Raw genomic sequence first — 24,116 nt, 5'->3', positions numbered from 1 at the left:
TTATTCTCACGGTCCCAGTGAAAATCTATCTGGGAAATGCCTAACTTATCATAGCCTCTCAATACAGAGTAGCTACTCTACAGAAAAATACTTTTATTATCCTTTAAAATCTAAAGAGCTGAAAGCAGATGATTTGCCAAGTTTGTTTCACTGTAAATATCAGAAACAAACCACGATTTAGGTGTGGATCTAATTAACCTTTTGGGGCTGTGGTGCAGGTTCAATCCCTGGCCCAGGAACTTCCACATGCCATGGTGGTGGCCAAAGAAAAAAAGTCTATTTAACCTCTTTGAGTTGTTGCTGGTGCTTTTATTTCTTGACATTTCCATGGGTATTTAATTATTTATGAGTTTCTTTTAAAAAACATTTTTAATTACAGTTGATTTACAATGTTCTGTCAATTTCTGCCGTAAAGTAACCCAGTCATATATATATTATATATATACACATTATATATATAAAACATATACATATATATACATTCTTATATATATATATACACACACACACACACACATTCTTTTTCATGTATTATCTTCTATCATGTTCTATCACAAGTGATTGAATATAGTTCCTTGTGCTATACAGCAGGACCTTGTTGCTTACCTAAATGTAATAGTTTGCTATTGATCAGTTTCTTAGTTTTTGTTTTTTTGTCTTTTCTAGGGTTGTACCCGCGGCATATGGAGGTTGGAGGTTCCCAGGCTAGGGGTCTAATCAGAGCTGTAGCCGCCGGCCTACGCCAGAGCCACAGCACCTCAGGATCTCTGCTGCATCTGCGACTTAAACTACAGTCCACCACAATGCCAGATCCTTAACCCACTGAGGCCAGGGATTGAACCCGCAACCTCATGGTTCCTAGTCGGATTTGCTAACCACTGCACTACGCCGGGAACCCCTGATCAGTTTCTTAATTTGGGACTATTTTAGCTCTTCACAAGGAAGCTCTTTGGCATCAAAAACCACACATATAAGGTGATCTCTTTTCTGTAACAGTAACTTACATAAAATAAAGAGGGAAAATAATTTCAGAGATAGTCCTGTAGGGATGTTTCTCTCCATTGAGACAAGGTACACATGTTTAGTTTTTCAATAAAGACACAATTTACCTGGATGTAGATAAGGATTTCTAAAGGTGCCCTTCACAAAGTATCAGCTTCGATGACTTTCATGGATACCTGGGGCTGCCCCTCCTAAATTCATTGGGCCCTTCTTAAACCCTAAGGGGACCGGTGTGTTCAGACATACACCCCAGGAATGAGTCTTGATCAGCCAATCGGAGCTTGGCTATCCCCTGGCAACATGTAGTCTGGTGATAGACACGTGCTAGAAATCTGCCCAATCAAATTTAAGGAAAGCACTGATATTCCAAGGTTGAGGGAGAAAGAAGATTCACTCTCTTGTTGAACATAAATAATGTATAACCCTGCCTGCTGCTGGAAGCTTGTAATTATGAAAGGAGGGAGCTTTAGGGTGAAGCAGATTCTGAGGACTGAGTGGAGAGACAGAAAGAACCCAGGTCTGCAGTGAGCTTATAGAATCAACAAGCTTTCAAGCTTGTCCTACCTCTGGACTTTCTGCTATATAGCGTAAAATTTTTCTTTAGTGTGGAGGCCAATTTGAGTCATATGTCCCCTGCTTGTAACCAAAAGCATGTTGCACAATAAACATGATTTGACTTACTTTGGCTCTTTTTAGGGATGAGATAAGGAATAACTAAATTTACTTATACTTAACTGTAAACAAAGACTTCACAGGTGGGAAAACACATACTGACATTCTTGCTTTCCTCCTTGAATACCATTCTTTCAACACCCCTTTAATTTTGATGGCAGCTTAAAAAACTATACTTGCAGAAGGGAAGATTCATGGTACTCAATAGCTAAGACTGGTCTGACATTTGTGAGAGAAATAGGACAGTTTAAAAAATTTGCTGAATTTTCTGAAAGCTTGTATCTTGTTGAAGAGTTAATAATAGGATGCTCACTTTTTAAACAACAACAAAAAATCTCATGCCCGAGCACAAAGAAAGCCATTAAGTAATCCCATCTAGAAAAAAATTAATGTTCACATGCAGATTGTTTATTATAAAGGTCTCAGAGCTGTATTTCCCTTGTTGGAAGATTGTGTTTTGATGCACATGAAAAATTTTCATTGAAAAGGAATAAATAAGAGACAACTTGGCAGATAATACTCTAGAAAGTAAATGGAGTCTCCCTTCTTTGGTCACGGTTTATAGTTGTAATATAAAGTACTCAGAACACGAAGAAGCTCCATGTGGCAGTTTGCTTGGGACCTGAAGATTAAGACTTCTCTCTTGGATTAACATTAGCCAGAAGTAATGACCTTCTTCTTCTGCCTTTTTTTTGTTTTGTTTTGTTTTTTGTTGCTGTAGTTATTTTTAACAGGAGAGAAAAGAAAAGCATAGTCTTCAAAAGTCTGACTGAGGTACTTCACTTCATAACAGAAATGTTCTCAAGAGGTTGAATGTCCTACCGTGGTGTCTCATACGTAATAAACAATTGAGAAATATCTGCAGAATTGAAGTTGGATTTTTGTAAACTGACATCTTTTAAATTTCTGAAATTGGCTTCCATTTTAAAGATTGGAAATTTCCTCTTCTCCCATTTGCACAGGTCAGAGAAGAAAAAAACAGTAAGATGGAACCTTGCCACCAAATTAATTTCTTACAGTAAGATAATAGCTTCACTATACGTCAAGGACTTTCTATACAATACTGTCAAATCTGACAAGTCCTTCTTGTGGTAATTAAAAATAGGACTCAATCTGAGGAGACTGTTACCACAAAGGAGAACAAGTCATGGACTCAACAGATAACTATGCAGCAATTATTCCATGCAAGTGGTGAGAAAGAAAAAAGAAAGATATTACAAAGCATGTATAATCTAGCATAATCAAAGATTATGTTGGGTACATAAGGCATAAATAGTGCCTTATATTATTATCATGATATAAGATAGCATGTAATACATGTTTTATAATTTACACAGAAAGTGAGACCAAGCAGGACCCTATGGGGCCCTCCTGGGGACCAAGCCCCAGTTTCCCCATCTCTTATTTGCGGAAAAACTTTAGCCTCCTAGGCTTCCCCAAATTCTGAAGAGTGGATTTCATCAGAGAAGCAAAATAAATGCAGAAACAAAACAATCAAGCAGCGTGAAACAGTGGTAGCTAAGCCCTAAAGCAAAGGACCCAAACTACTGCATTTGGAAGGATTAGCAATGAGATTCTGCTGTATAGCCCAGGGAACTATATCCAATCACTTGTGATGGAACATGATGGAGGATAATGTGAAAAAAGAACGTGTGTATATATATAACACACACACACACACACAGTGTACACTTTGCTATACAGCAGAAATTGACAGAACATTGTTAATCACCTATAAAAAAAGATGGGAAAAAAAAGTCAAGATGCTCTAGTTCCTTTTCAAGAGCTATAGATAATATCCTGAGCCATGTCCTTGAGAAGCTTTGCAGAGATTGAAGCCCCCACCTGGTGGAAGAAGTTAACTGCATGCTGACCACAAGCACATAGACCCCAGATGGGTTGGAACCAGAAGGGTGATGATGTTGACTCCTGAACCACCACCCTGTTACCTCACCACCAACCAATCAGAAGAATGCCCACAAGCTGGTCAGGTACCCTACCACCCTCACCCCCACTGCTGCCTTTAATAACCTTTCCCTGAAAGCCATCAAGAGTTTGTGTCTTTTGAGCACGATTTGCCTCTTCTCTTTGCTTGGCCTTACAAAAATGCCATACTTTCCTTTCCTTCAACTCGGTGTCAGTAGATTGGCTTTACTGCCCACTAGGTGAACAGACCCAAGTTTGGTTAGCTAACAAAAATATGTATAAAAAAATGGTTTAGCTGGATGGGTCAAAGAAGATGGCAAGACTTCAATACTTGAAGAAGACTGGTGTCCTGGTGGGCTGAGAGCCGTTGGCATATGTAAGCTTAGTGGTTTTGAAGTCTGAGGATACAAGCGGTTCACCCAGGACTCTATCTGCCAGAATAATCTGTTGGGCTAAGTTATCCTAAAATATCCTTTCAGTATAAAATCTTAGCAATACTGGACTACGTATATGTGTGCAGTGTATCTTTTAATATGCATGGGTAGGCTGGCAATGGGGTAGGGGAAAACCTCAGAGGCTGAAAATGATGATATAATACTGAAGCTAGCGCCTACCTAGACCAAAGGCAACTGGACAATCCCCGAAGTCTAGAATCTGAACCAAGTGAACTTTTAGATCAGAGATACTAACAGATTAACAACCTCAGTGAAAAGATGACTGGTGGAAAAAATGCCTGGTGAAAGGAAAAGATGCCTTGTCTGTCTTGGACTTGGCTCCGGAGAGAAAAATATAGTCATTATTGAGTTTAAAACTGCAAGTTAGGAATTCCCGTCGTGGCACAGTGGTTAACGAATCCGACTAGGAACCATGAGGTTGCGGGTTTGATCCCTGCCCTTGCTCAGTGGGTTAAGGATCCAGCGTTGCCGTGAGCTGTGGTGTAGGTTGCAGACACGGCTTGGATTCCGTGTTGCTGTGGCTCTGGCCTAGGCTGGCAGCTACAGCTCTGATTAGACCCCTAGCCTGGGAACCTCCATGTGCCGCAGGAGCGGCCCAAGAAATGCAAAAAGACAAAAATAAATAAATAAATAAATAAAAAGACAAAAAGGCAAAAACAAACAAACAAAAACCTTGCAAGCTAGCCATCTAATAGGGTTAGGAATGGAATTCAAACTGCCTGTGTTGTCCAAAATCGCCAAGCCTCATTCTTTCAACTGCAGAGCATTGCCTAGTGATGGCTGAGAGCTGAGTCCATCTTAAGGTGGTACCTTTAGCTTAGAGGAAAGGTTTCATCCAAGATTAAGGCTCTTCCTACTTCTCAGAATAACGGCAAGCCCTAACCCATCCTTTATCTTACAGTGCATTGCTGAGGATGAAAAATTCTCAGAGGTATCAAACAAATCAACAATTAAACAAGGACCATAAGCCCATGGTGGAACTTCATGCCTTTCCTTGTCATCCTATATCATGAGGGTAAGTAGGGTATTAGATATAGGATGAGAATACCTATATTCAGATATATCACAGAGCAAGGAGCAGGGGTGATGACTGTTTACATCTGACAATCCGGCTTCTTCTATCACCCTTAACAACCAAATGCATTGCTCCTGAAGAGAAGTCCCCAAAGAGTAAACAAAGAGAAGACTGAAGATGAAAGCACATATTTCATCCAGGCAGCAGACTTACAGCCAAGCTTTGTATCTCATCTACTCATATATCTTAGAATTCAATTTAGGAAGGAAGAGGGTTGTAAAGGGGCTGTGTATTAACAGAAAAGTGTGAATTGAAAGATGAAGGCAGCCTTTCCTGATAGAAACCAAGTCTGATTTGGCTGGTTAGCTTGACCATGAAGTTTGCCTTCACCAGTTAGAGGATATGACCCATGGTTTCCTACGTGAGCCATATCTGCAGCATCGAGGTCTTAGAGAAAATTCTATTTTAAAGCTCATTACAACCCCTTTTGTCAAATACCATTGTGTTGCCATAGACATAACGAAGTTAACCATATTTCAATTTTCCCAAATCTTTGTGATAGCGTGTTAAACAAAAATGCATAAGGGATAAGTTATTTTCTGGAATTCTTTTGGGGGGACATGAATAGAGAAGTTGGGAGCTGACTTTCTTAACTCTCTGGGCTGGTTTCCAGTTCCTTCTTCATGATGGTGACTCCTCAGACTGAATATTCTTCCTGGAGGTGCTGTGAAGTTGTCAGGAGAAAACCAGGGAAAAAAGGAAAGGCATTCTTATTGCAAGAGAAGAACTTGGAGTTCTTATTTTAAAATATTAACACTTGATCTACTGGAGGAGACAAAATACTTGATCATTGAATAAATACCTATCACTGCCACTTTCCTAGGTGCTGGAGATGTAGTATTGAATAAGGCAGGACATCTTCTGTTTTTATTTTTGCTTTTTAAGGCTGTACCTGTAGCATATGGAAGCTCCCAGGCTAGGGGTCAAATCGGAGCTACAGCTGCCAGCCTACACCACAGCCACGAAGGATCCAAGCCGCGTTTGCAACTTATACCACGGCTCATGGCAACACCAAATCCTAAACCCACTGAGCAAGGCCAGGGTTCAGACACACATCCTCATGGATCCTAGTCGGGTTCGTTAACCACTCAGCCACGAGGGGAACTCCCGACATTTTCTGTTCTCATCTAGCTTACACTGTAGTGAGGGAGGCAGATAATGAATAAACAAATGAACAAACATCGTTTCAGAGAGTGATGAGAGCTTTGTCAAAATAAGAGGTAATTTGATAGCGACTGGAGTGGGTTGTGCCAGTTCAGATCAGATGGTTCAGAAAGTTTCCTCTGAATCTTTTTTTTTTTTTTTTTTAGCTTTTTAGGGCCACACCCAAGGCACCTGGAAGTGCCCAGGCTAGGGGCTGAATTAGAGCTACAGTTGCTGCTGGCCAACACCACAGCCACAGCCACATCCACATCAGATCCAAGCTGGTCTGCAACCTGCACCACAGCTCACGGCAGCACCAGATCCTTAACCCACTGAGCAAGGCCAGGGATCAAACCTGTGTCCTCATGGATACCTGTTGCATTCATTATTGCTGAGCCATGATGGGAACTCCTGAATCAACTTTTAAATTAAAGCCTGGATTATAATGAGCCAGCAGGGAGCATTTGATGGAGTGGTGCTATATGCAAAGAAAACACAAGTGCAAGGGCCCTGAGTTGGAACATGCTTGGCCTATTTGAGGCCAGGAGGACAGTGAGTCTGCAGCCCAGAACAAAAGGGTGAGTGGAAGGTGAGCGGTGTTGGGAAAGACAAGGGCAGGTCACGTGGTAAAGCCCTGTGGGCGCTACAGTGAGTTTGGCTTTTATACTCAGTGCAACGGAAGCTCTTAGAGGGTTTGAACCAGAAGAGTGATATCTGATTTATGTTTTCAAATGCTCACCCCGGCTGCAGGGTGGAGAATGGACTATGGGGGAAGGAAAGAGAGGGGAAAGCAAGGGGACCAGTGGGCTGATTGCCACCATCTAGGCTGGAGCTGGCTTGTGTGCAGATGAGGGAGAGGCGGGCTAGGTCTGGGATGTGCTAGAGGTAGAGCTCACAGAGTTTATACAACCCAACAGGGGCTAGGAAGGACTCTCAGATGCTCACTACATCTTGGCCATGAACTAGACTGAGAAGACTAGAGGCAGGTTTGTGGCAGGAAATATCAAGCTCCTTTTTCTCTCCGGACATGATAGATTTGAGATCCTATCAGACACAGATAGGGTGATGTGGTTCCAAGAATTTGGGACTTAGCAGGAAGCTGGGGCCAAAGACAGACATTTAGGACTCATTACCATAAAGTTAGTATTTAAAACCATGGTACTCACTTCTCTGGTACAGCCTAAGTACTGTATGGACTGCTAAGAGAATGGGTAAAATGTCATAAATAGGATTTGGATTTCCCAGAAATTGTTTGCCAGGCTTTCTCTTTCCCTATTTATCCCTTCACTCTGTTTGTGAAATTAGGGTTTGAGTGGTCAGTAGAAATCACTCGAAGTGTGAGAGTTGGGGAGAGAACAGCACAGCCGCCGTGTCATAAGACAGACCTTGTGTGTACAAAGCTGTTTTGGCATCGTGGTGTCCCCTTTCCATGCATTCAACTCCAAATTAAGTCAGGATCAAATGGAACCTAAATCCCATCTGGCACTAAGGAAGCTTGTTTTTTTGTAGCCTCTGCTGACCAGAAAGGCACACTATAAGGGGCTGGAATTGGTGCTGGGTGAGCCAATCTAGTGTCTGCCCCACTGGTAAGAGAAATGTGGGCACTACCTTTTTTATTATTACTCAATGAATTTATTACATTTATAGTTGTAGAATGATCATCACAACCCAATTTTATAGCATTTCCATCCCAAACCCCCAGGGCATTCCCCTACCCTCCAAACTGTCTCCTTTGGAAACCATAAGTTTTTCAAAGTCTGTGAGTCAGTATCTGTTCTGCAAACTTCAGTCTGTCCTTTTTTCAGATTCCACATGTCAGTGAAAGCATTTGATGTTGGTGTGTCTCATTGTATGGCTGACTTCACTCAGCATGATAATTTCTAGGTCCATTCATGTTGCTAAAAATGCCAGTATTTCGTTCCTTTTAATGGCTGAGTAATATTCCATTGTGTATATGTACCACTTCTTCTTCATCCACTCCTCTGTCGATGGACATTTAGGTTGTTCCCAGGTCTTGGCTATTGAAAATAGTGCTGCAATGAACATTGGAGTACACGTGTCTTTGCGAGATATGGTTTTCTCTGGGTAGATGACCAGGAGTGGGATTGCTGGATCAAATGGGAGTTCTATGTTTCGTTTTCTGAGGAATTGCCACACTGTTTTCCACAGTGGTTGCACCAATTTACAGTCCCACCAACAGTGTACTAGGGTTCCTTTTTCTCCACACCGTCTCCAGCACTTATTGTTGGTAGACTTTTTGATGATGGCCATTCTGGCTGGTGTAAGGTGGTACCTCATCGTGGTTTTGATTTGCATTTCTCTAATGATGAGTGATGTTGAACATCTTTTTATGTGTTTTTTGGCCATCCATGTGTCTTTGGAGAATTGTCTGTTTAGATCTTCAGGCACTGCCTTTTAGTGAGGCTTTAATTCTGCAGGATATGTGAAGAACATTTATTTATTTATTTATTTTATTTTAGGGATGCACCTGCAGAATATGGAAGTTCCCAGGCTAGGGGTTGAATCGGCAGAGCTATAGCTGCCGGCCTAGGCCACAGCAATACTGGATCCTTAACGCACTGAGGGAGGCCAGGGATCAAAGCTACGTCCTCATGGATACTGATTGGGTTCCTTACTGATGAGCCACAATGGGAAATCCTATACTAGAAATTTTTCATGCAGAAATATTTTTTTCTTCTGGTGCATTATAGGGATGGAACAGTTATAGAACGGTGTGGAAAAGCTCTCTTGGATATGATGAGCCAGTTTTCTAAATTAGCCTTTTATTTGTTAATCATTTCAATCAATTCGTATTTTTGATTAAGAACAGAACTGAGGGATGTAGTCAATAAAATGGAAAACACACCAGGATATGTTTACACCCTTGCCAAAAGCGTTCCTCAGTTTGGAGATTTTTTTATGATTTTAATTTGATTTAGAGAGGAATTTTTTTTTTTTTAATTTGGAAACATACTCATTGTAGTATGGGAATGGTTTTATATCTTTGGAAGGAACTGTGTTTTACTGTTTTGTGGATACACAATTAACACAGAATTGGGAGTGCAAGCTCCCATGTTCATTGCAACATTATTCACAGAAGCCAAGACATGGACACCACCCAAGTGTCCACTGATGGATGAATGGACCAAGAAAATGTATTGAGTATGAATATTATTCAATCGTAAGAAAGAAGAAAATCCTGCCATTTGCCACAACATGGATGGACCTGGAGGGCATCTTGCTATATGAGACAAGCCAGACAGAGACAAATATTGTCTCATCTCACTTGCAAATGGAACCTTAAAAAGCCAAATTCATATAAATAGCAAATAGACTGGTGGTTGCTAGGGGCTGAGGGGTGGGGGAAATGGGAGATGGTACAAACATTCAGTTTAAGATGAGTGAATTCTGGGGACCTAATATAGAGTGTGGTGACTATAGCTAACAACATTTTGTATACTTGAAAGTTGCTATAAGAACAGAGCTTTAATGTTCTCACCATAACAACAGCAAAATGGTAATTTGTGAGGCAAGGGAGGTGTTAACTAGCTTTACTGTAGTAAGCATTTCACAATGATCATGTTGTACACCTTAAAGTTACTTACAACATTATATGTCAATTATATCTCAAAGCTGGAAAAACAGAAGTGCGAGCATTGAATTTTTTAATGCAGAGACTAAACTAGCTGCATAAAACTAACAGTTGTATATTCCTATATTTTCTTTGCTTAAATTTTTTGGGGGATGTTGACAAAGATGTCTAGAACTTATTTAAAATCATTTTGGAGATATCTGAATGCAATGTGAATATGGCATTGTCTGTTTTGTGAAGAATAATCAGGCTTACAATAATGGCCCAAATTGAATGGTCCACAGAGAACTTTTCAGTTGTAATGTTTAATGAGTTTACTTTCATCCAATCAATAATAAATTACAATAATATCCACAAAGGTTTGTGTTCTTATGATCAATCTTTTTCGAAGTGTTTCATGGTCTCATTTGATCCTCTTCTGATTTTTAATATTTGCCTAATTTCAAGGTAGTATTTTTGATTATTCCTCTCTTGTAAGGATTTGAAGAAATGATAAACAAAGGCAATGATTATCCGTATATACTCAAGAGCATTGATTTAGGGTTCAACTTTTGTTTGTTTGTTTGGTTTGTTTTTTTTTTTTTTTTCTATTTCTTGGGCTGCTCCCATGGCATATGGAGGTTCCTGGGCTAGGGGTCGAATTGGAGCTGTAACCACCAGCCTATGCCAGAGCCACAGCAAGGCGGAATCCAAGCCACGTCTGCAACCTACACCACAGCTCAGGGCAATGCTGGATCGTTAACCCACTGAGCAAGGCCAGGGATCGAACCCGCAACCTCATGGTTCCTAGTCGGATTTGTTAACCACTGAGCCACGACGGGAACTCCTGATTTAGGGTTCAATTTTGTCAAGGGTTATCCAGTGTGTTAGAATTACTTTGTCAATAGTTTGTCCAAACTTCTTTATTATGTCCATAAGCAATAGACATAATAGAGAACCATGCAGCCATCATCACCTGTGACTTGTTCTTTTGAATCTGAACATTTCTGGGAAACAAGAACAACTGTGAAGTAAGCTCATTCTGATCAAACCTCCTTGTATGGCAATGGTGGCGGATACTGCCAAGACTTAAGGGAAAGTGGCAAAACCACAACTGGCCTGTGGAGAAGGACCAGTACCAGTTGAGGAGAAACAGAGATGCTTATAAAGATGGGGGCAACCAGCTTTTGTCATATCTCCCAGGGGACCCAAGAGCCTGCAAAGGCCTCCAACCCTGGATCTACTTTTTCTTTTTTCCTTCCTTATTTCCTCTAGTAAATATATGTGACCTGTATAGCATAAATTGACATAACATTGTAAATCAACTATGCTTTAATTAAAAAAAAAAATGTATGTAGCAACTCTATGTACGATGTTGAGTGGTTCGAGGTTGCTGAGTTCCTTTCCTGGAGGAAAGACTGAACCTACAGTTGACTCTTGAACACCTTGGGGCTTAATTCACAAATAATTGACTGTCAGCCCACCAGTATCTGAGGTTCCTGTGCATCCATGATTCAACCGCTCAAGGACCACGTAGCACTGTAATATTTACTATTGAAAAATATCTACATATAAGTAGCCGTTCAGCCCTGCCTTTTCAAGGGTCAGCCAACTGTATTTTTCTTTTTTGGCAGTGCAACTGTCTGGCTCTGTAAATGTAATCAACTCTTGAATGCTTCAGGGTTTAGGAATATGATTGCATAATTACTGTATCAGTTAAGATGCTTTTGGTTCCAAATAACAGAAAACTCATCTTGAAATGAGCTAGACCATATGGGAAATTATTTGCTTGTAAGTGAAAAATCTAGTCAGCAGAGTTGGGTCAGACCTCCAGCTCAATTTCTTTGCAATTCTCTTAACTCTGTTCCTCTGTCCATCCAAACCCACTTTCCTTACTGTCACAAAATGGCTGCAGCCATCCCAGGCCTCACATTAATACACCACATTGTCAAAAAGGAAGGGTTAATTCCCTTTTTCAACTACTGAAAGGAAAAAGTCCTCAGTTCAAAGATTTGGATCAAGTCAGATGCTAAGCTCCCCTTGAACCAATCATGGTGCCAGAAGAATGTATTCTTTAGGCTATTAAGTCTCACTCTTGCAGCTGGGGAGATGGAGCTGACAATGGGGGAGGCACCAGAAAAATACAGGACTGCTTCACAATGAGGAAACACACAATGCTCATGTATATAAACCAAGATGATTCCATGTGCATTTGCCTTCCAAGCTCTTGTCCGAATTCTCTCTCCTAGGCTGCCCTGAGGATCCATGAGATGCCTCCTGGGGGTGATTTGGCAGGTTTCAATGGTACACAAGGGGCAACCTGCAGGGCTGGGAATGGAGAATAAGCCTGCAGTCTCCTGCAGGCCAAAGCCTTCTGGAAGGATATTCTGAGGGTGCAGATTGTGGGCATTTAACTGTGGCTCAGGACTAAGTTTAATTAAGAAGAATCAGTGAGGGGATGTTAATATTAGCAGTCTAAAATTAACCACATAGAAGCTGAAGAATTCTTGTCAGCTATGTTCAAAGGCAAAAACTAAAAGGCATTTCTTTTTCTTTGTCTCCCCCAAAGGAATTTACATGTAGCTTAATGGCTTTGTGATGCCATAAAGGCCTTGACTCTGCAGTTATTACCTTGTTTAGGCTGTTTTTTGTTTTTTTTTTTTTTAGTGTTTTCTTACTAGGTACTTAACTTTCTCCATTTGGTGGATAAAAACTATATGACATAGACTTTTTGTTCTGTGAAAGGCCAGATCCTGGGAGGAAACTCAAATCTAAAATGTTATGAGATTCTGGAAGTCCCCGGAATAATGGGGGATTTCTGGAACGTGAACAGCTTTATTTGCATCATGCAGCATGGAATATGAAAGGAGACTAGGGTTCTTTTTTTTCAGCTACCCCATGGCCCATGGAGCTCCCCAGGCCAGGGATCAGATTCCAGCCACAACTATGACCTATGCTGCTGCATGCCAGATTATTTAACCCACTCTGCCGGGCTGGGGATTAACTTGCATCCTGGTGCTGCAGAGACACTGCCAAACCCATTATCTCATTGTGGGATCTCCAACCTAGGGCTTCTTATGACAAACAGCAGAGACCTTAAGCCTCAAACTGGCTTCCTTCTGGCCCCACATCACACACCTCCTCCTTCTACAATGTGATGGGGGCTGGAGCGGGATTGAGAGTCGTTGATGTAGAGGGTTTGGTCTAGAATGGGTACCAGTCTATGAAATCTCTGTGACAAGGTCCTACTCCAAGTGAGGCTGGCAACAGAGTTCTGTGGGTATCATAATATTTTCCTGACACATCTACACTGGCCTCTTCCTTTTCTACCTTACCCCAGACCTCAAGGGCTTACACTGATAGGTGGCCAGATCCATCTAATTTTCTGTTTCTGCGCTTTAAATTCTAGCACTGGCTTTTCTATCCCTCGCTGTGAAACTCGAGGCAAATGATTTCACCATTGTGATCTTTGTCTAAGACAGGTTAACGCTGCCCTTCATTATGGCGCTGCCAGTGGGATCAAATTAGGTAACATACAGGCATTCTCTGAATATTATAAGATACAATGGTAGAGAATTTTTATCTCATCTCTCAAAGACTTAAAATGGTCCAGAATGTTTCAACCATGCAGTTTTTCAACGTGCCTGAGGTTTCCTTTGTTGTCACGGGAATTCTTATTGCAGTGGTACAATTTGATCTTTCTAAAAAGTAAAGCACTAAGATGCTTCTACTTTACAAATTGGATACCAGGGGGGAAAAAAGCACTCTCAGGTCTTTTGGCTGCTCTCAGCCAAGTAGAATAGCAGGTAAATCTCTGCTAACAGGGATCCAACTCTACCATTAGCATGGTTTTTTCACGATTTCACTTGCTCTAATGAGCAGAAGAGAAAGAGTGCCCACTGTGAAATAAGTAACAGTTAAGAATCAGGGAAAATGGATTTTGATGGGAAGACATGAGGATATATGTCCTTCTTGGGATTAATTCTAAAACCTCATTATGGCTGGCTATAAAAAGCATTGAAAATCCTTCCTCTAAACTGCTTAACCATAACATTTTATTCTGCTGGAATTCTTTTGCTCTGCATTAATCAGGCTCCACAAAGAAAATGAACCCTCCTCTCCATCTCAAATGCGGGAGATCATGTAGAGTGGCTCTGATGCCCATTCAGAAGTTCCCAAGAAAGAAGAGAATGAGCTTGGCAGGCAATGACAGGGAGGTCCCGCGTGACTCTCTGTAAAGGCATCATTAAAAAGCAATGCTTAAGCTCTGCAATCCCTAACTTTAAGACGACCTGCTGTTGTGCAAGGAGTGGGAAGATGTGGAGACACAGCATGGAGGAGGGAGTGGTGGCAAAGATCGAAGGAAGTGCCTGAAAAGAATTTTTTTAATAATAATAATAAAAAAATCTCTCTCTTCAGTACCTTCCCTTGTAGTTCATCCTTGGCTCTGTTTTCCCTGAGGTTATTTCTCATCCATCTCCCTTCCTGGACATGAAACACTGGGTACTGATAGGACCACAGGCTTCTGGGTTTTGCTGTGTGTTGGAATCTTCCTCCTACTCTGCAGACACAGAGAAGCACACAGGGCGGGCAATTGGAGGAATTATCATTACTACTATTTATTTATTTTTGTCCTTTTTTAAGGGCTGCATCTGTGGCATATGGAAGTTCCCAGCCTAGGGCTTGAATCAGAGCTCCAGCTGCCAGCCTACACCACAGCCATGGTGATGCGGGATCCCAGTCTCATCTGTGACCTACAGCACAGCTCACGGCAACGCTGGCTCCTTAGCCCACTGAGCAAGGTCAGGGATGGAATCCACATGCTCATGGGTGCTAGTTGGGTTCTTAACCCACTGAGCCACAATGGGAACTCCTCTATTTATTTATTTATTTTTTTGTCTTTTGTCTTTTGCTGCTGCTGTTGTTGTTGCTATTTCTTGGGCCGCTTCCGCGGCATATGGAGGTTCCCAGGCTAGGGGTTGAATCGGAGCTGTAGCCACCGGCCTACGCCAGAGCCACAGCAATGCAGGATCCGAGCCGCGTCTGCAACCTACACCACAGCTCGGGGCAACGCCGGATCGTTAACCCACTGAGCAAGGGCAGGGATAGAACCTGCAACCTCATGGTTCCTAGTCAGATTCGTTAACCACTGCGCCACGACGGGAACTCCAGAACTCCTCTATTTATTTTTGCCTCCTTTGTCTGACTATGCTTGGGGTTGGGTGAGAAAAAAATTTGGAGGAGAAGAGCTGGCTAGGACATCCTTTCTTCATTTTATTTTTGGCTGCACCTACAACATGTAGAAGTTCCTGGGCCAGGGATCCAGTCTGCACCACAGCAGTGACAACACTGGATCTTCAACCTCTAGGCCACCAGGGTACTCCAGGGAATGTCCTTTCTTAACCCAGATCCACCAGAGGCAAAACTGATACTCTCTTCAACCCTGACTTCAGAAACCATTTTACTTTCCCATGAAACTCATATCTCTAAATAACACCATTGATTTGAAGTAGTTTCCATCTGAGACAATTCTATTTCCATTCTTCTCCTTCCAAATATCCCCACAAATGCTGGGAAACAGGAAACATGGATGAGGACAGCAACAACCAATGAGCCCCAAATCTAAGTGATTTGGAATTTAATGCTTGAGGAGCACGTACCATGTCAAAGGACTCAGAGGACCCCTGGTGATGCAATCACCATGTGATGCCCAGTTGGGAGGCTGACCTTAGACCACTCATGTGGCATGAAAAGAGCACTTGAATTCAGGTCATGAGAATGGGTCTCAAGGCTTGGCTCAGTTGCTTAACCATCCTGATGCTTGGTCATCTATAAAATGGTGAAAGCTCATCTAAGACCAGGTATTTGGGAGGGTTGAATGAGAATAGAAATGAAGGCTCTTTATAAAACCATCAAATGTCATATAAAATGAGGTTCTGTCTGGGCCTCCAGCTCCTGGGAACTTTAGGATGGTCTTTAGGAGCTTGGGGACCTTCCTCGATGGTCCAGAACAGAGAGCCAGAGCCAAATAGACATGTCCCTGTGCCCAGATCTCTAGATCTATGAAAAGTTATTTCCAAGCAGTTTGGCCTTGAAGATTGAGTTAGGGAAAAAGAGGCAAGGTGATGCCATTTTGTCTTTTCCTTTCAAATACAAAACCAATAATAATAATAACAATAATGATAAAGAATACTACCCTAGCTTCTATACTGACCTCCCATCTCTCCACCTCTTGTGACAAGATTTATTTTGCTTAAATATATGACATCTCCAGAGTCAGACCAGGAAGAACCAAAGTGATGACTCAAAGGACTGTGAATGCAAATGTGGACCAGGATGAGGAAGATATAGAGAAGGGAGGGCTCTATGGAGGCCCGGAGGCCAAAAATGCAGGTCTCTTCTTCTATTTCCCTCCAGAAAGAATAAATAAACTTAAAAAGATAACTTTTAAAGATTCTTTAGTGATAGGAAGTCACAGTAGTTTAAAAAAAAAAAAAAAGGAATTCTCAAGACCTTTGTGGTAACAGACTTGTGGTTGTGTTGGAACCAACCATTGACTATCTGTGGAAAATAATTCCACGTTGCTGGAGAATAAGTGTAACCAGACAATAGAACAGAAAAATAAAAACCCAACAAACCAACCAACCTCTGCATAATGTAGCTAGCAGTTCAAAACTTGTCCTTATGTATGTTTTCTAGAAGTTAAGACATATTGAAACCAAGTAGAGATCTGTGTGGCTCCTGGGCACAAACCTTTCGTGCCCCCTATTTCTTGTTTTTAGGGAATAAGATTCAGCCTCCATGACCTTCCCTGAGTTCCAAAGGACAGGTTCAAACTGGCTAATCAGGGAAGGGAGGGGATACAGAGACCAGGGAGGAACCATCAAGAGACAATAGGGCAGCAGCCTTGGGTCAGGGTCCTGGTTCCTCGGCAAGGACTATAGATAACAATAAGTTTGAGTTCTTCTGCAGAACTAAAACCCCCAACAAGTGAAAACCAGAGAGGAGGAGCACCAGAGCCAGTCCTGGGTCCACTAAGCACCTACTCTGAAGAAGAACAAAAACTTGCATCTACCATGATTCTTACCTGTGGCCCTATTTTCTATCCCAAACTATAAAACCACTTCCTAATCTCTCCCAAAGGAGGGCATAGGCTTTAGGCCATTAGTCTGTTGTGGTCTCCCCTTTGCCTGGCAAAGCAATAAAGTTATATTTTTCCTCCTTCTGCCAAAAGTCTGTGTTTCTATTCAGCACTGGTGGACCGAGGCAGAGTTTCGGCAGAATCATTAGAAGGCTGGCATTAGAAGTCAACAGTAAAGGTAATTTGTACCACTGATATCTTCCTTCCTTGTAGGCTTCATCCACACCTGATGCAATGAGCTCTCTGGTTTTGCCCCAACCAGCCCCATCCCTGGTTCCTGGTAGTGTAACCGAGCAGGACCCTGTGGAAGCAGAATAATAACTCAGGTAGTCAGTGTAGGAGCATGGGCTGTGATGCCTTCTTTGATATGGCTATTGATTAACATTTGTGGCTTAAGGGCTCCAGGGAGTAACATCCCCACAGACCTTGTTTACTATATGGAGTATACCTTCGCCCAGATGGATGTTAATCTCTAAGCCCCTGTGACTCAGTCTACAGGAAGAGAACAGCAAAGAAACCGTGAGACTTACTGGGCATTTCCACCCCTAAGACCTCTATTGGTCAAGGACTGACATAGCTGACTGGGAAGGGCCAATGAGAGAAAACCACATCTTTCTGACCCCATGTTGGTACACCGCCCCCCCCCCCATCTTTAAGGGATAAAAAACCCTATAGGACAATACAGAGGGGGACTCTTCTTCCCCCTCCCAGCTGTCTGGGGAACTATTTGTTTTCCTGTAATAAAGACTTTGCTTGCTTGCTGCGTGTGTGTTCACGAAGTTCATTCTTCGTGAGCAAGAACCCAGATTCTGATAACTTTCCAGCATCACTGTGAGGCCTTCCCAGAATAGACCCCCGCCCATGACCTCCACCTGCCTCTTGTCTCCAGACAAACTTTAGTCAAAAATAAATTTAATCAGAGAAGTGAGAAAATGCAGAGAGGAGAACAGGCAAGACAAAATAAGAATACTATAGCTATTCAACAGTCAGGGATTTTTAGTTCCTTTGCAAGGACCAGAGATAACATTATGAACCATCTCTGACTTGAAGTACAGAGTCTGAAACTCCTATCAGAAAGTCAACTGCATGCCGCCCACAAGTACAGAGACCCTAGATGGGTTGGAACAAGAAGGTTGATGACTCCGACTCCCAGTTTCCTCACTACCAACCAATCAGAAGAAGGGCTGCCAGCTGTTCGTCCCTGCTCCTTGCCACCATAAGACTCCTCACTACCCCTTCCTGGCAGGACACACAGTTCTGAGGGCACTAGCCTGCCGTGGCCCTGGCAAATTAAGAGAACTATTTTTTGCCTGGCAAATTAAGAGAACTATTTTTTTCCACTTCACCCCAAACGCTGACTCTGTGCTTCTGTTTGGCAACAGGGAACAGAGGCCGAGTTTTGGCAACAGTAGATCTTCGGCAACTATCTGGTGATTCGAAGTTCCTTTAAACCTTGGAGGTTGTTGTTTTTTTGTTTTTAGGTGGGCAAGGGTAATACTCAGGATAGCTCTAGCTCTTCCAGACACCCTGCCTCCTCTCCCCTGGCTCCCTGTCCTCCCTCTGTGCAAACTAACAGCTCAAGGGGTTCTGCAAGGGTCTCTGAGTGGACCCCTGACCCCCCATCCTCCTCAGACCATGTGCTTGCTCTGCTGCCACCAGCAGGGGTTTGTGAATTGTACACCTGGCCGTCTATTCATTAACACAGTATTTACGCCCCTCCTGTGTCCTGCCCGCCACTGCGCCAGGTCCTGAAGATGCCCTTCAACAACCTCCCATCACCTCTGGGACTGAATGGAAACCAGCTTCCCCTCCTGCTCACCCATCTCACCTGCGGCTTTTCAGCCACACCAGAGTCCTCCCCATTTCCTGAGAGTGGTGCTAACTCAGCCCTTCTTGTCTTTGAGGTGCCCTCTGCAGCGAAAACCCTTCCCTACCCTGCTGAAGAATTCCTATGCGTCCTGACCTCTGTTCCTATCAAACCCAGAGGGCACCAATATAGCTGGTGTGTCCTAAGTGTGACAGCACTTTCCACACATACTTGTGTATTGCATGTGTGTGACTACATATACGGCATTGGGACATAACCCTTTCTTTCCAGGGCCATCTCTCTGGCTGCAATGCCAGCTCCCTGAGGCCAGGTGTTAGTTCTAGTGCATCGTGGCAGGCCCAGCACCTAGTGAGGTATGTAATACAGATTTGTTACATGCATAGCAATATAGGTGTAACTTATGAAATCAGCTTTCCCTGTGGATGGTCTCTCTCCCTATACCTCTTTCTAAATTTAATTTCTCAGGGCCTCATTCCTTTTTCACCCTAAGACTCTTTTCCCAGGCAGTCTCACCTAAGCCCATTACTTTGATACATCTCTATGTTGATAAGTCTCCCAAATTTATCTCTACATCGAACCTCTCTTCCTAGTTCCTAGCTCGTATATCTGTGTATCTAAGTAATCATCTCTTCCTGAGTGTTTCCCAGACATCTCAGACAAAATGCCCAACCATGAAGTTCATCTTTCCCTCAAATCCACTGCTTCATTTTGTTAGATGGCACTAAAAATCTACTCTTTCCCGACCGCCTCCAAGCCAGAAACCATGGTCTTTTCTTTCAAGTTCCTTCTCCTGGAAGACCCATTGCGGCTCAGCAGGTTACAACCCTGACTAGTATCCTTGAGGTGGTGGGTTTGATCCCTGGCCTCACTCAGTGGGTTAAGGACCTGGCCTTGGCATGAGTTGTGGTGTAGGCCGGTAGCTGCAGCTCTGATTTGACCCCTAGCCTGGGAAACTCTGTATGCCATGGGTGTACCCCTAAAAATTAAAAAAAAAGCAAAAAATAAAAAATAAAGTTCCTTTTCCTTCAACCTATATTCAATCCATCACCAGGTCTAGGACATTCTGCTTCTCATACAGATCTTCATTCTTTCTTGCTTTGCCTCCACTGCCTTCTCTTCTCCACTCTTTTGTTTGGTCTAATTTTGCAACCTCTTAACTGGTGTCTCTGCTACCATCTTGCTCCCCTGCAATCTGCCCTCCACAAAGCAGGCAAACCAATTTTTTTAAAAAATGCACATGGGAGTTCCCGTCGTGGCGCAGTGGTTAACGAATCCGACTAGGAACCATGAGGTTGCGGGTTCGGTCCCTGCCCTTGCTCAGTGGGTTAACGATCCGGCATTGCCGTGAGCTGTGGTGTAGGTTGCAGACGCGGCTCGGATCCCGTGTTGCTGTGGTTCTGGCGTAGGCCGGTGGCTACAGCTCCGATTCAACCCCTAGCCTGGGAACCTCCATATGCCGCGGGAGCGGCCCAAGAAATAGCAACAACAACAACAACAAAAAAAAGACAAAAGACAAAAAAAAATAAATAAATAAATAAAAATGCACATGGAAAAGAGTTCCCTTGTGGCACAGTGGGTTAAGGATCTGGCATTGTCATTGCAGCAGCTCAGGTTGCTGCTGTGGCTTGAGTTTGATTCCTGACCTGGGAATTTCTGCCTGCCTCGGTCATAGCCGAAAAGAAAATGCAAGCGGCACCCTGTCCCTCCTTGCTTAAAACTCTTCAGAATCTTTCCACTCACAAAAAGATAAACTTCTTCTCAAAATCTTAGCATGAGGAGTTCCCGCTGTGGTGCAGTGGGATTGGTGGTGTCTCTGAAGCATCAGGATGCAAATTCAATCCCTGGCCCAGCACAGTGGGTTAAATAGGATCCAGTGTTGCCGAAGCTGTGGTGGCATAGATTGCAGCTGTGGTTTGGATCTGATTCTTGGCCCGGGAACTCCAAAGGCCTCAGGGAGGCCAAAAAAGGAAAAAAAAAAAAAAAAAAAAAAAAAAAAAAAAAATTCTTAGCATGACCTGCAAAACCCTGTCCCAGTTGGCCTCGCCTTCCTCTCCAGACTTTTCTTGCATCCCTCGCCCCCTCTCTCCTTATGCTTCAGATATACAGGTTTACTTTTTTGCTCTTCATGGGCCAGGATGCTCTCCACAAAATTGAAACAGATAAATGGGGCTGAAATTCAGATTATACCTGTTATCAAGCGATGCTGAGATCCTCCAGATTAAATTATGGCTGCCAGTCATCACTTAAAATAAAGACATTGCTAATTAAGGTACAAAGCAATGTGATGCTGTGTGTAACTGAGTACTACCTAAGGTGGGCAAGGAGCAGACCAACCTATTTATTTCAGTTAGAATTAGCTGGATATATTGGGGGGAAAAATGAATAGATTAGCTTATTATGGCTGTTCTTAGATAATTTTTTCTCCTCTGATGCACACTAAAAAAATATTATCACTTTTCCCTTCAATCTCTTTCAGAGAGTCTCCTGGCGCCTGAATTATTATTGAAAATATATATTTGAGAACTGCGAATTTACATGTTAATAAACTGCAAACCTAATTATATGTGCAAAACTGCCCCAAGGTCCTACATCCTACTCTACATTTCAACAAGGCATTCAACTAGCTGAATGCTAGAAGCAAGACTTCACATTACCAAAGCTGTCCTGTTCATGAGTTCCACAAAAAACAATTTATTTTCACATTTATCATCCATAATAAATAAATCATGTTGTTATCAAGATGCAAAGCACATTTTATGATGCATTGCCTTCTCTTTTCATTGCATTTCTTTTATTACTTGGAGATTTCCCCCAGTGATAAGCTAAGATGATCTTCAAAAAATGAATTGGAAAAGATAGCAGGCTTTAAAAAATCATTTCCCTCTACTGTGGAAAAGTTTCATTGCTGTAGTCAGTGTTCTAATAATCCAGGTAGAAAGTGGTTGCGGAGGCTTGGTAATTTCAAATCTAGTTCAGGGTCAGCAAAAACAAACCCCAAGTGATCTGATTTTATTATTTATGGAGGCAGTGTAGCATATTGGGAAAGCTTTGGATGTTGGATTCAGAAAACCCAAGTTTGAATCACATGGCAGAATAAATTTGGGAAGATGATTTTCTGAGCCTCAGGTTCCTCTGAAGACTATCACATCTATGAGTAGGGTGGCGCGGCTAATGACCTTGCTGCCAGTGTGGTGTTGGGCACATGGCCAGGGTTAAAAACATGCAGTTTTACATATATACACTACCACTGTAAAAGAGAGAACCAACAAGGACCTGAAGTACAGCACGGGGAACTCTACTCGATATTCTGTAATAAACCTACATGGGAAAAGAAATCTGAAGGAGAATGAATGTATGTGCATGTATAATGGATTCACTTTGCTGTACACCTGAAACACAACATTGTAAACTATATGCCAATAAAAATTTAATTGCAATTTTAATGAATTGTAAGAAAGCTTTCCTCTCCCAAACTTACTTATTCCAAAGGATGATGTCAGGCTGCCTTTAGAGTTTGTCTTGCTGTGCAGTTGCAATTGATATGGTGACTTGATTCCATTACTCTCCAGAGAAAATGGGTTTTCTGTAAAATTTTGTTTATTTTGTCATGGCTCATTTGAGGGTCTAGTGATTTTGGCATCACTACCATTGCCAGTAATCTAGATTAACATCCCCTGGTTGTCAGAGAATTCTAGAATTACTCTGGACCTATACAGCTTCCATTTATAATTCTTTTCTAAAGGGATAGAGTATTTTGTATAACAATGTGTTTTCTAACCACTCTAGGGAGCAAACACTGGTTCATTCTTTAGCCATTTATTCAAGTATTCTATGAGTGTGTGCAACATGCCATGCACTGTTCCAAGCAAAGAGGAAACAGCAATGGTCAAAAAATATAAACATCTCTGACCTCTGTCAGGGAGGAAATACACATTCATAACTAAGCAAACCATACAGTCTATAGATGATGGGGGTCACCATTGGAGACTAGAAGACAGGGAAGCTTTCTAGGGAGTGCCCAAGAAGGGTCTTCAAATTTTAAATATGGTGGTCAAGGAGTTCCCTTCATGGCTCAGCGGTTAACAAACCCAACTGGGATTCATGAGGATGCGGGTTTGATACCTGGCCTTGCTCAATGGGTTAAGGATCCAGCATTACCCTGAGCTGTGGTGTGGGTCATGGACTCGGCTCAGATCCCACATTGCTGTGGCTGCGGTGTAGGCTGGAAGCTGTGGCTCCAATTCAGCCCGTAGCCTGGGAACTTCCATATGCTGTGGGTGGGGCCCTAAAAAGCAATAAATAAATAAGGTGAGTGAGGAATATGTAATTGAGGAGGTCACACTTGAGTGAAGATGTGATGTGAGAAAGCCACGTGGACCTCTGCAGGAAGGATGCCCGAGGCAAAGAGAGTACTAAATGCAAAGGCTGAGATGTGGGAGCGTGCTTGGTGATTAAGGAACAATGAGGAGCCCAGTATGACAGGACCAGGTGAGCTAGGGGAGAACAGAAGGAGGCATCAGAGAGGCAGGGCCTTGAAGGCCACTGTGAGGACTGTGGCTTTTAAATCTGAGGCAGAGGGCAAGCCACCCAGGAGTTTTAAGCAGAGTGATGCAGTCTGAGCGGAGTGAAGGAATTTCTTTCCTTTTCATGCAGCAGGAAGCATCTCACTCCTACAGTTTCTGCAGCCCACCCTGGGGGCTGGTGCCCTAGCTGGTCCCCACAGACATCAAGCATCCAAAGAGCCCTTTGGGTCCCATGCAAACTTTACATCATTAGGACCCATCCCAGTATGAAGACTCCTCTATTGCAGCACAAGAGAATCTGGTAAAAGCTACAAGAGTCAATTACATAGCACAGGGACTATATTCTAAAATCTGAGAAATGGGACATCTGAAACAGAGCAGCAGGGGTAGAGAGAATAAATGTCAGGTCCCCCACCCCTCACCTCCCCAGCCCCTGGCAACCACCACTCTAATTTCTGTCTTTGTGAATCTGACTCCTCTAGGAATCTTCCTTTAAGAGGAATCCTATTAATACCTTTTTGTGCCTGGCTTATTTCACTCAGGAAAACATCTTCAAGTTTCATCAATTCTGGAGCAGGTGTCAGAATTTCATTCCTTCTTCTGGCTGAATAATGTTCCAGTGTATGGATATGCTTGAGCCCTTTTACATTCTACTCCTTCAGCACAATATCGCCATGTTGAATGTTCCTTCATTCCTTTGGGCCACTACATCTTCCTCAAGCAATGATTTTGGGGAAGGTCCTTTTCCATGGACTTCATGAAGGCTGTCCGGATGCTGTT

The 24,116-nt window shown here is 42.6% G+C and overlaps 1 protein-coding gene across 3 annotated transcripts in view; it reads right to left on the bottom strand.

The window, feature by feature from the left end:
• Positions 1–24,116, bottom strand: part of CPA6 (carboxypeptidase A6) — a 254,242-nt gene that overhangs the window by 160,842 nt on the left and 69,284 nt on the right. Inside the window, exon 2 of one of the 3 annotated variants that reach the window (XM_021089271.1) lies at positions 14,267–14,405. The exons of 1 other annotated variant lie outside the window; for it this stretch is intronic. In XM_021089271.1, coding sequence (XP_020944930.1) covers positions 14,267–14,283 — 17 coding nt within the window. In that variant the 5' untranslated portion in view covers positions 14,284–14,405. The remainder of the gene's footprint in view (positions 1–14,266; positions 14,406–24,116) is intronic. One more of the 3 variants, XM_013996693.2, reaches the window with a different exon arrangement.

Source organism: Sus scrofa, chromosome 4 (assembly GCF_000003025.6).
Source record: "Sus scrofa isolate TJ Tabasco breed Duroc chromosome 4, Sscrofa11.1, whole genome shotgun sequence".
In the NCBI taxonomy this organism is placed as follows: domain Eukaryota; kingdom Metazoa; phylum Chordata; class Mammalia; order Artiodactyla; family Suidae; genus Sus; species Sus scrofa.
The sequence above is the reverse complement of the archived record's forward strand: the minus strand, read 5'-3'. Positions and strand labels throughout refer to the sequence as shown.